The 11,877-nt window shown below is 39.2% G+C and overlaps 2 protein-coding genes across 5 annotated transcripts; one reads left to right on the forward strand and one right to left on the reverse strand.

Annotated features, from left to right (window-relative positions):
- Positions 1 to 1,470: 1,470 nt before the first annotated feature.
- asb3 (ankyrin repeat and SOCS box containing 3) lies at positions 1,471 to 10,008 on the reverse strand. Of its 4 annotated transcripts, none has more exons than XM_079476628.1 (9): positions 9,339 to 10,008; positions 8,875 to 9,085; positions 7,699 to 7,857; positions 7,257 to 7,369; positions 6,856 to 6,988; positions 6,484 to 6,661; positions 5,344 to 5,811; positions 5,063 to 5,196; positions 1,471 to 4,659 (listed from the first exon to the last, which is right to left on the reverse strand). In XM_079476628.1, the coding sequence occupies exons 2-9, from the start codon at positions 9,071 to 9,073 to the stop codon at positions 4,508 to 4,510; spliced, it is 1,536 nt and encodes a 511-aa protein (XP_079332754.1). In that variant the 5' UTR covers positions 9,074 to 9,085; positions 9,339 to 10,008; the 3' UTR covers positions 1,471 to 4,507. The 4 variants fall into 4 exon arrangements, with proteins under 4 accessions (XP_079332754.1, XP_079332757.1, XP_079332755.1 ...); XM_079476631.1 differs by having other exon boundaries at positions 8,875 to 9,105; positions 9,339 to 9,455; XM_079476629.1 differs by having other exon boundaries at positions 9,218 to 9,342.
- chac2 (ChaC, cation transport regulator homolog 2 (E. coli)) lies at positions 9,469 to 11,733 on the forward strand. The gene is made up of 3 exons (XM_079476633.1): positions 9,469 to 10,706; positions 10,838 to 10,873; positions 11,016 to 11,733. The coding sequence occupies exons 1-3, from the start codon at positions 10,572 to 10,574 to the stop codon at positions 11,385 to 11,387; spliced, it is 543 nt and encodes a 180-aa protein (XP_079332759.1). The 5' UTR covers positions 9,469 to 10,571; the 3' UTR covers positions 11,388 to 11,733.
- The last annotated feature ends 144 nt before the right edge of the window (positions 11,734 to 11,877 follow it).

Below are 11,877 nucleotides of genomic sequence, written 5' to 3' on the forward strand. Positions count from 1 at the left end.
GAGCCTTTGATTCCAGGGTTTCCAATATCTTATAATATACAATATAAAGTGTCCTTCATTCTTTATACCAAAAAATGTAAACATATTCAAGTGATAATATTCAACAAAAAATGTAATTATGTTGACATGGTTAAGATTCTTCTCTATGACACTGCAGCAAAAATATCCTTTCTGGTTCCTCCTGGCACCTTTATTTTTAGAAGTGTACCTTTCTGGTGTAATCTCTTCCATCTTCACTTCTGCTGGGCTCTGTACCTCGCTGATTAACACAACGTCTAAGTGATTGACTACAGTCATTATTTAAACGGACGGTTACCTCACCTGGGATGTTTGAATTTCTCTCAATCAGCAACTTCTTCACACAATCTGCAAGTGTTGCACACCTGGAACACCCGTGTGATGTAAGTACTGATCCACACCAATTATTTCAGCTAATCTGTTCTCATAAGTAACAAAGAGTGCGGACATGGCAAACATAGGATACAAAAACAAATATCTTTTCTCTTAAAGGAGCAACGTGAAGATTTTAGCGCCATCTAGTAGTGAGCTTGCGAATTGCTACCGAGGGCTCACTCCAACCACCCCCACCCATTTGAAGCACTGCGGAGGCTGACAGAGGACTCAAGGCTGAAGTATAGTTCCTTTTTTAGGCGTAAACAAGGGACAGCGTACAGTGCGAGTGACGCACATTTCTCATCAGAATAGTACCTGCGTACTGTGCAAGCACTGTATCATTCTAAGGTAATAAAAACATAACGCTTCACTATGGTCTTTATACACCTCTGAAGTCAGTTATGTGTTTTATAATGCATTTCTGTAAGTAGATCGTCCTAAATGTTTCACACAGCACCTTTAAGAGCACCAGATGATATATCCATTGATACCCAAACAGCACTCTTTACATATTGTACTTATATGAACACATTTTCCTGAATGTTTAGCTGCTGTTAAAGCAGATCCAGAAAAGCTTCAGAAAAAGTGGCATAAACTTTGTTTGTGTGAGCTGCGCATACTTTCTTGCTGACACTCCTGTGTGTTTTATTAAGCGTTAAAGTGACTCATAAAGAACTTAAGTCGTTGAATTGAATCCACCCAACTGAAAGTTCACCACATTTTTGACTTTTTGTTTTGATAGGCAATGTAATACAGGTTTGTAATGACACGAAGGTGAGTAAATGAAAACAGTGTTTGGTTTTAACAATCGCATTCACAAAACATCTCCACCCAGTTACAAGCAACATCGAGTTTTATATCAACACTCCACTAGTTCCCTGAAACAAATGTCCAAATGAAATGGCCCATTTCCTCTGGCCAGATTACACCAGACAAAACAAACATACTGACACAAACACAAGCAAACGAATACATAATGACCTGTTTGTGAGGTGGCAAAGAGTAAAATCAATGAGATGAGACATGTAGGACCTGGAAGATAAAACAACAAATTGACTTGGAGAAACACATTAATCTCATGTTCAGTGAGAGCAAACAGAAGCCCATCACCTTTGTTTATTTCCTTGGAGTGTGTTAGCAGTGGGTACCAGACTATGCACAAATGCAATAAGACGCAGTACTCTTCCATCAAAAAGGCAAGAATTATCAAATCATACCCAATAATATAAATCATTCGTGCAGCGGCAAACTTAGATTATTCCCAACAGGTGATGTAATAAACTTAAGCAAAACATTTTTCATGTTTTCCTTTCTTATTTTCTTGATGACTTGAATTTATACAGTAAGTCTCATTAACTTTTTAATAACCCCCAGTATGGAAAGTGTCGAGGGTGTTCTAGAAAGTCTAGAGAAAAACAGCTCCCCTGGAAATATTTTAGCAGATATTTTCCATCAGCAGGTCGCCAGGCAACCGTGTCCTCGCAATTTAGGTCTATAGTGAGAATAGCACAATGAACCGATGATAAGGCCACTGCACTTTCTAACTAGATCCTTGAAACAAACTAAACGCCCCTGTGAAGCATACACAGAAATAAGGGCTTCTGCACAGATACCAAAGTATATATTAATTCAGCAAAAAGCTGTCATTTTAACACTATATTATATTTTGGAATATTCATTCAAAATGTCACGGCCAACTACAGCTTCTTCAATCCACCGACGTACGAAGCTTAGAGAAGTACTTATCACATTTCTGAGAAGCCCGAGCACTTCAATGTGAGACGTGCCATGTGACTAAATAAAGAGACAGCCGATGCGCTTCACTGTGTGATGGTTTTGAGTTTGAAGAAGCCTCGAAGAAAAAAAAAACTACAGAATCAACAAAATTCAGAGTGTGAAGGGTGGAGGTTGCTCGACCAGGTTTCGAGCTCTTACTGAAGGCTGTACGTCAGAACGGCTTTTAATAGAACGTGCATGTCGCTCTAGCTACATTTTAGATTACGTGGCATCAATTATGTATTGTTTTCTGGACACAATCTCTCTGTACCGATTGAATTAGGGAGTTCAAATAAAACGGGTTATTTGGGGCAGCAGATGGTAAAAACTGGGCATTTCTTACTCAGTAGCAGCTAATCTGGTACAGAAGAGGCTCATGGGCAAAAATATATATTTTTTTAAATCTCATGTGAAAACTGTGGTCACGGTTTTTAAAATGTTCCTGGATATTATGGTTCATCGACACAAGCTATTTAAAAGGTTTATCACTCTTGTCAGTGATTTCGATAAGAAATGTGCGTGAAACAAGGAAGAATCAAAGAAAGTCAGTCAGTCCTTAGGCTGTATAAGCCTGATTGCTAATCAAAACCTAACTGTTGGACTTGATCTTACCTGCAGCACAAGAAAAGCTTAATGCACATGATTACTGATGCCTTGCTTTTCCACAGTCTCCCGCAGAGAGGTGGCCTGATTGTCTAGAACAAGGCACAGAGTTGCTTAGGCACAGGTTCTGGTTTGCTCTGAATTTGAAATAACGGGGAAGGAGCAGAAATGGCTCCCCTCATTCATGTAGTCAAGCTGCGGCCCACTGCTGTCCCGGTTATACATGCTCTCCCCCTGCTGTTTGCATGTGGTATACAATATACCACGGGAAATACACTCAACCACACGTTTATGCCTTTACGCATCCCTTCTGAAATTAAATGGGAAAATCGTTTTCGTTACAAAGGCACCAACAGCTTTTTACCCTCAAAAGCATTAAAAAAAATGTTATGTTGTGTCTATTGTGTTGTATTGATTTCTGTCTGCCAAATAACTCAACAACAGACCCCAACACATAGAGACCCAGTTTCCATTAAACCCTACTACAATTCCCATTATAACCATTAAACACATTAGATTTTTTCAGTCAAGACCACTTAGGATGCCAACGCAGGTTTAACGCAGGTCACAAGAACATCCTGTTTCACTACACACAGCTGACAGAATATTTACAACCAATTTAAAATGTTAAACGAATAAGATTTAATTATATATGCAAGATAAAATTATAATTTTTATCAGGTTTCATCAGACACGTGCCTATCCCCTGTCTGTGTCATAATTTATTCATATTAATTTAACAATATTTAATACACATTAAAATAGTAAAAACGTAACAGTTAATTGTTTACAGAGGTCTACTGGAAATTAGGTTCGGGCCACATAAAGTTTGTTTATGTTGTTGCCCCTAAAACGGTGTATATAAAATGGGATTTACAGTAGATATGTTTAGACACCCGTTGTAAAAATGACTAGGGCACCAGTAACACTTTCAAGATACAAGTTTTTCATGCTAACAAGCTGTATGCTGTTTGCGGTTGCAATGCAACGTAGCAACTTGGCGCGTTCAAGCACGCAGGTGTTATTTTCAATGTCAGCTTTGACAGTGGCGCGGTTCAGCCAATCAGAAGTATGCAGCATCAGTGCTTATATATATATTAACGTGAATATATGAACACAGTCATTTTTAACAAATTTAGGTAAATCTAAATACCCTAAATGAAAATAAATAAAACCTTGCAACTCCGACGTGTGCGTAAAAAAGAAACAAGCTCTTGTAGATGACCTCATTCGTGAAGGCACAGCTCTCTCTTTACTAAACAAGTCAGAGGCTCACACCATCACGACACACAACTTTAAATGCAACCGCAAGGTTTTCACGCTGTACCGTGTACATGCCTAAAACGACGCAAAATAAAAAGCACGACCAAAGGCAGATAGTGGCGTCTCTGAATGAGTGTGCCTGCGATGGCAATTAACATTCGCCGAGAGTATGCGTCTTGGAGGCAGCGTGACCTTGGAAGCAGACAGAGAAGAGAGCTACTGAGAGAAATAAGATAACGAGGCAAACCAAAGACACAGAGCAGAGGTGAATTTCAACAGCAGCTCAGTCTGAAGGCCAGCTGCCTATGAGGGGAACATAACAGGTCGGGAAAAATTTGTAAGATTCTGCATTTGTCCTCCTCATTTCTAAATATCAAAATAATGAAAGGAGCCAGAGTCCATCTTCAAGGAACAGTAAATAAAATTGTATTAACATCTTGTACAAAATACTGCACGCGCCAAGAGAACTTAATTAGATAGGACTGACATCGCTGAACTGAAGGTAGTCCTGAAGAAGTGTGGGAATGGGTAGCTGCCGTACAAAGGAGGTCTTAGAAAGAGAGAGGCTGCCCACCGATGCCCGCACTGCCAGTCTGCAAAGATGGGTTAAAGCAGGGACTGAATCTGAAAGCAAAGAGCAAAGGATGAATGAGCATTTGTGGGCATGTGTCACTTTAAGATCATACAGAAATAAAACGCAGTATATTATACTAAAATAATATACTTCCATTTAGCTTAATATTTACTTCAAAGATTTTAAACCAGAGCAATCATGATTTATGCCAAAAAGCCACTTCGATTCAATACGTAGTTGAAAATCATCAAGTTTGTTATCCACTTTTTTCACTACATTTATTGAATTCATTCGTTTATGGACAAACACAATACATCAAAATCAATATTTACGATATAATTTTATACAGCTACATTTTAATTTAGTCAAAATTACTTTAATTATTAACCGATTCACACTAAATAATCGTAAATCAATATATGACTGAAAATGCACTTCAATCCACTTCTTTACCGAAATGCTTGCGTGGCTTCCATATGCCAATCTTTCGGCGGTAAGAAGTAATCCGAAGCATTGTGTAGGGCAGAGTCTTCCAATTAATGAACTCCAGAAAGAAATTAAGCACTCGGCACTCAGCAACTTCAAGCCTGCACTCAATTAAAGCATAACAGAGAAATGAAGAGCTTAACACAGTGGTTTTAACTTTGACATTAATAAAGCACAATCATTTATTTAAAACCACACGCATGGATAATCCATTTAGGATTAAAAAAATGTCCAAATGTGTTGCTTACATTTGATCTTGTAGGAGGAGCATGGGGTCCAGTCCTGCTTTCAGCAGCAGAGGGAGCCAGTAGGAGGCCCTCCGCATTTTAGAAAGGGCACTCTGGGCCAGCTCTCGGAGTCGTTCACCCTGAGGTAATCCAGCGTGCTCCAGGATAAAAGGTAAATGTTCGGGCTCATTGCCCTCTAATGCATAGCTGTATACGTCCATGCACACATGGGCGCCTGCATTCAAGAGTATCAGATTGATCTCTCGACACTTGTTCATGTCATACATGCTACGGTAGCAATGCATAGCCGTGTCCAAAGGGCAGCTGTACCCAAGCGCAGACCTCTGAGCGTCTGGACTGTAGCCCTCCTTCAGCAGGGCCCGAAGGCTGTCCACGTGCTTGAAAAGTACTGCCATGTACACTGGACTAACCTCTCCTTCACCTCGGTCACATACTCGGTTTGTTACAGGAATCAGTTTTTTGAGAACACTATACAGAATGACAAAAGAAAAGCATCCGGATTAATGAAGTGTAGGAAAAAAACTATTACGCTCACATTTACGCAGACGCTTTTATCTAAAGTTGGGTCTAAACATCATTACAGTAAAGAATTTTATAAAACAAAAGATTTATAAAATAAACAAGACCGTGTTCTCTATCTTGCACAAACACAGAAATTAATTATTTTCATATTGTATTGGTTTTTCTGATGAAATCCTCATTATGGTTACACTTCTTGATTTGTCTAGGTGCATAATATGTTGTTATTTAAACAGAGAAAGTTAAAACATTTATTAAACGAATTAAATGTTCTACTAGATGTTCTCAAATCATTGAGTATCCATGAATGATACTCTCATCCTCTATAACATTTTTAAAGGACTGTTTACACACACAAAAATGATTGTCATTACGGATACAGGTACTTCTCCACATTCAAACAATTGCTATCCAAATATAACTAATTATTGTCTAATTATGTATGATTAATAAAAGCTTGCTTGGGCATCATGGGGTCTCTTTCTGTAAAAACATGCTATGGGATTGACAAGGAGTATTTTAATGCCTTTTTTAAATTGTGTCAGTAAACTGAGTAAATGTTTTTAAATTAATTATTTTAAACATGTCATACGCAAGACATCATTGTACAAGCTGTCATACCTGAGGTGACCAAACTCCGCAGCAGCATGGATGGGTAGCTGCCAAGGGTAATCGTTGCAGTACAGGTTTGGGTCGGCCCCAAGGGCTAGCAAACTCTCCACACAACACAAGTGGCCCTTTTGAGCAGCAATGAACAATGGGGTGGCCAGATCCTCTGACTGGCAGTTCACATTCGCCCCTACAGCGATAAAAACTTGTGCTCAGACGACTAAATTTATTTGATTTATTTACTTTCAAATGCAGCCTCTAAATTAAGTTGTAGTATAAAATAGCCTTGATCAATAGCCTTGAACACTGAACATTGCACCCTTTTTGTACATTGCTAGTAATTGTAAGATGATTCAAGGTTAATCATTAAAGAAATCTGCTCACCAGCATTTGCGAGGATCTCTAAGCATTGGTGATGTCCATACTGTGCAGCAACAAATAAGGGTGTGATCCTATATTCATCCACTGCCTCAAGGTGGCACACGCCCACCATGAACCGTACAATCTCAGTATGGCCCTAAAAATATTCGTTTTATAGCATTATTTACATAGATTTGGGCCTTCAAATCTTTCTAAAACTATGATGCATTATCCTACGCCTCATTTCCATCCAATATTGGTTTTGTCCATGATGTAAAACAAAGTTATGGATTCAGAAGGCAAAAAGAGGTCATACAGGTTTAGAATAGCTTGACAGATTTTTACTTCTTGACTTGTAACCAGAGCTCTGTTACATGAAATAAAAACTAAAGATGTAAATGCTTTATAAAACACTAGAGTTATACCTTGTAAGCAGCTTGATGGAGACAAGACCAGCTTGACAGAGAGTGACTCCTGTTGACTTCTGCCCCTCTTTCAACCAGCAACTCCACCACCTCTGTGTGCCCACCATCAACAGCTTGAACGTTTAACATATAAGAGAAAAATATAAGTAAACATTCATAGGAAAAACACAAAAGATATTCTGCATAAAGTTGGTAACCGAACAGTGACGGGACCCAGTCACTTCTGTTGTATGGATACAAAAGCAATGCAAGCGAATGGAGAACTGTCATGGTTCGGTTTCACAACATTTTTCAAAATATTTTACTTTTGTGTTTTGCAGGAGAACAAAGGTCATACAGGTTTGAAGTGACAAGTGTAAGTGATGACAGAATTTTCATTTCTGGGTGAATATCACTTTAAGTAGACAACACATGGCCTGAGATGATCTCAGATGCTTCTTACCTGCAAAGAGTGGACAGGAGAGATCATTTGTTGTTCTGTTAAGGTCTGCACCGCCCTTAATAAGACACTTCACTGCCCGGAGGTGCCCATTCTTTGCAGCAAAGTAAAGCGGAGTCTCTGAGTGATGTGTCAAAGTGTTCACATAGTCTTCACAGTTGACTGAGGAGTAGAGACACACTTGTCAATTTCATAATAGTCAGCGACTATATCTCAAGTAAAAACAATAGAATATTTTTTACATATAGACTGGCAGCACCACGCGTTTCTGGATACACGCATTAAAACCATGGCGGAGAGCAGAAGGAGTTCCGTCTAGTTTTGTTCATATGTTGTGAAAAATCAATGTATATAATATATTAAGTTAGGTGTTTATCTCAATTCTTTGGTGCACGTCTTTCACATATTATAATTAAAAAGTTTCAAAACCTTGTAGTATTTAATCATTTTGTGTAAGTGTGTTGTGAATGGGGCTTTGCGACGAAGCAGATATGTCTATCTTTAATGTTGGTTATTATTTCTTGATTGTTTTTATTTATTAACAACATAGCTTATTTATTTATGGTTTGTGTGTACATGAAGGCACTTAACTATTAGTTACTTTGTCAGTTTAGACAGCGAGGGTGCGCGTCATGTATTTCTCATTTCATCCATTGCAGAGACATACGACAATTCTGACTGAGAAACAAACTGTTGCAGTCTTTAACAGTGCCCCTTTTGCACAGCATTGGCAGTGGGTGAAGAGGACAAGGAAATGGCCCTTCACAGTCTCATGGAACACCTGGAAGGTTACATTTAGTTTTTTCTTTCCAAGGAGTATTTTTCGAGTTAAACGCATGATAAAAGGAGACAGACAGTTAACTCTTCTTTATTTCTATGTTTATTATTTCTGTTGCAATTCAACTTATACGTCTATTATAATTTAGTGAGTTTTGTTTAAATGTTTGTTCATATAAGAAATGCAAGACTTTATTTTCTATTTATTGGAATATATTAAATGATGACTTTTAATGTCAAATATACAACACATTGTCCCCAAGTGTTCGTTACATACTGAACAGATGTTAATTATTTAGATATTATTTATGAACATCAAGTCAATAATATTTAGAATTCAGAAAAATAAAGTATATATATATATATAGATAGATCTCAGTAAACCTCCGCAGAAACTGGTACCTGCAGCAGATAGTAGACGGCGCACACAATCCGCGGATCCAGCCGCAGCAGCCTCGTGTAGGGGGTTCCAGCCACGGTTATCCCTCACATCCACGGCGAAGCCTCGCTGTATAAGTCTCTGCATCTGTCGACCGTTCTCCTCCCGGGCCGCCAGCGCCACCGCTGAGCACGTGTCTTCATAACATTCCGTGAAGTCCATCACCTTATCTTCCTTTAAAAACAACACTCGCGCTAAAAACATGACCAAAAACTAAATCATTTACACAGAACCTGCGCTGAAGTCGAGTTAGACAGACTCGTGTGTTTAAGTTAAATTAGTTGAATGAAGTCTGTTCGCGGTTACCAGTCAACGTCACAACTTGGCGCGGGAATACTCTGCGTAAACGTCATATATTGTCTCATTTAAAACCTTGTCAAATGAACATGTATTTCTCTTAAGACAGTCATTGTATGTTCATTCTTACCTTGAAATAGTGAACCTCAAACGCCTCGATATGAGACGCGGTGCAGCCAATCAGAAGTCCGCGGCGTCAGCGCATCTTTGCATTACGCTAATGACTTCATATTATAACTGCATAACTCGGAGAACCAATTAAGTTACACGAGTGTAATTTCTACAATCCACATAGAAGTGCACCTTTAGGTTAACAGGCAATCTGGTCAAGTAATGGTAAATGGTGCCGCGAGGCCGTTGTGAAACTTTGATTGTACTAATTAATCTAGTTTAATTTATTATTGTTAAGTATTCCTCAAAATAGCAAAACGCGTACGATTTGTTTAGGTCCAGCGATGTTTTGCGTAACTTCCGGGGACACTGTTTCTTGATTGGCTGGTTTAGGATTCCGGGTGAGTAACGGGCATCTTCTTTCAGGTTCCGTGCATTGATATAATGTGCGGCGTGAATAGTTTCGACACGGCAAGTTCACTGCATTTCAATGATGTATTTATCCATGAACTGCGACCATTGTAACGGAGTATAACGTTATTGTACGGGCCGTATAAGTAATAGCGCCGCTTAAAGGCGCTGCATCCTAACAAAGGTACAGTTGTTAAAGGTCATTAAGTCGTGTTAGTGCTATGCATATTTTACTCACATCCACCCTCTAACTCATCCTTAATACAGAACGTGTGCTTGCTATGGGAACCAGTCTATAATTATTGTTTATTGACCTCTTGTAAGCAACGATCTGGTTAAACAAACAGCAACGAGTAAAACAATGCAAATAAAAGCTTAGTATGTGTAAACACGCACGCCTTCTAACAGTAACTGTAGTACTGTTTTTTTTATCACACGTCGTACACGCTTTGTAATGATTTCTTTTTAAAGCCCGCAGTGTGGGGGCTTTTATTTTGAAAGTGCTACTTTTGTCTCGTACCCGATCGGTGTCTCAAGATTATGACAGGTAGTTTTAAACGTTAATGTTTAGCCAAAGTAGATCAGTGTGGTCGGCTCTCACTAAATCCTTCATAGAGAGAGAGAGAGATTTGATATTTCCTTCTAGATCTGTCCTAGACAAGTATAACTAGTTCTTTATCGGTTTTTTTGTGCGATTCCAAGTAATACCGATCATTACTTGCACTATGCCCACACCTAAACCAAACACGCATCAAACAGACACGGTAGTAGCTCATATAAATACCAGGAACGACGCGTCAGTGGCACGCACGCGGCAAACACTGCTGTCAGAGCACGAAAGATGTGGGTTTTCGGATACGGGTCTCTGATTTGGAAAGTGGACTTTCCTTACGAGGACAGACGTGTCGGTTTCGTGAAAGGCTTCAGTCGCAGGTTCTGGCAGGGAAGCACGGATCATCGAGGGGTGCCTGGAAAGGTACGAATAAGTTCTTAACGTTACTTGCCTTAACAATTGACCTGCTGGTTTATAGTAAGTGACCTGCCATGATGCTCTTCTTGATACAGACGCATTAAACGCATGTATTATGTATTGTTTATCTATTTCAGCCTGGGCGAGTGGTGACATTAACAGAGGATCCTGAGGTAAGTCCTTATGGCGGTATAGTTGATAGCCAAATGATGCCATGTGATATTTATGCTGTACGTGTGGCTTATGAAAATGAAGTACAAGTGCATTTACACTATTTACTTCTTTAATAATCTTCTATTCATTTACCCTTCGCAGGGTTGTGTGTGGGGTGTTGCTTACAAGTTGCCATCAGGCCGGGAAAAGGAGGTCAAAGAATATCTAGACTATAGGGAGAAAGGTGGGTACGCAGTGATACCCGTTACGTTTTATCCCAAAGAGAAAGAACACCAGCCAATGCCCGACACATTGCTCTACATTGGATCCTGTAACAACCCAAATTATCTTGGCCCCGCGCCTTTGGAGACCATTGCTCGGCAGATTGTGATGTCTGTAGGTCCAAGCGGCAAGAATACAGATTACCTGTTTGAGCTTGCTGATGCCCTCAGGCAACTAGTACCTGAGGACTCAGATGATCACCTGTTCTCTCTGGAGCGTCTTGTGAAGGAACTGCAGGAGGAGATGGAGTGATGTGCTGTTATTTACGCCGTCCCTTAAAACTTCAGTCCATTTGTTTTTAAGTGATTGTTTTATCCTCGATGACAGTTGACACACACTTTAAGGGATTACTTGATAAGCTGCACTTTAACTACTTTTGTTCTGTTTGTTTTTTCTCCGAACTATTATTTTATGTAGGGAAGATTTTTATGACGTGATTTACTTCACACGTTTGTCATCTCGCAACACTGAGATATGAATCAAACTAAGTTGGTTCTGGTTATTAACCACTACCTTTGTACAGCGACCTTGAGCTTGGGAAAGGCGCTTGCTTTATAAATAAACTTTATAAATAAAACGTATTATTGTCATACATAGAGTGGACAATTCAGGTCTGGGGGTTGGTTTATTTTACTCAGGAAACATGAAGGTTTTAAAGCCCTTCTAGAACTCATTTCACCTATAACTACGCAATGACAAGCTGAACATCAAAACTTGTTTAGGTCATGATCCTTAAATTCAT

The sequence above is a fragment of the Barbatula barbatula genome, assembly GCF_947034865.1.
Source record: "Barbatula barbatula genome assembly, chromosome: 16".
NCBI lineage: Eukaryota > Metazoa > Chordata > Actinopteri > Cypriniformes > Nemacheilidae > Barbatula > Barbatula barbatula.

Bases quoted from the DNA above. Each gene is read 5' to 3' on its own strand.
- chac2 (XM_079476633.1), top strand. From the start codon at position 10,572: ATGTGGGTTTTCGGATACGGGTCTCTGATTTGGAAAGTGGACTTTCCT. The intron at 10,707-10,837 runs GTACGAATAAGT...TATCTATTTCAG, and splicing joins ATCGAGGGGTGCCTGGAAAG to CCTGGGCGAGTGGTGACATT. The intron at 10,874-11,015 runs GTAAGTCCTTAT...TACCCTTCGCAG, and splicing joins CATTAACAGAGGATCCTGAG to GGTTGTGTGTGGGGTGTTGC.
- asb3 (XM_079476628.1), bottom strand. From the start codon at position 9,073: ATGGACTTCACGGAATGTTATGAAGACACGTGCTCAGCGGTGGCGCTG. The intron at 7,370-7,698 runs GTAAGAAGCATC...TAAACGTTCAAG, and splicing joins CTCCTGTCCACTCTTTGCAG to CTGTTGATGGTGGGCACACA. The intron at 4,660-5,062 runs GTAAAGAAGTGG...CTTTGCTTTCAG, and splicing joins GAAGCCACGCAAGCATTTCG to ATTCAGTCCCTGCTTTAACC.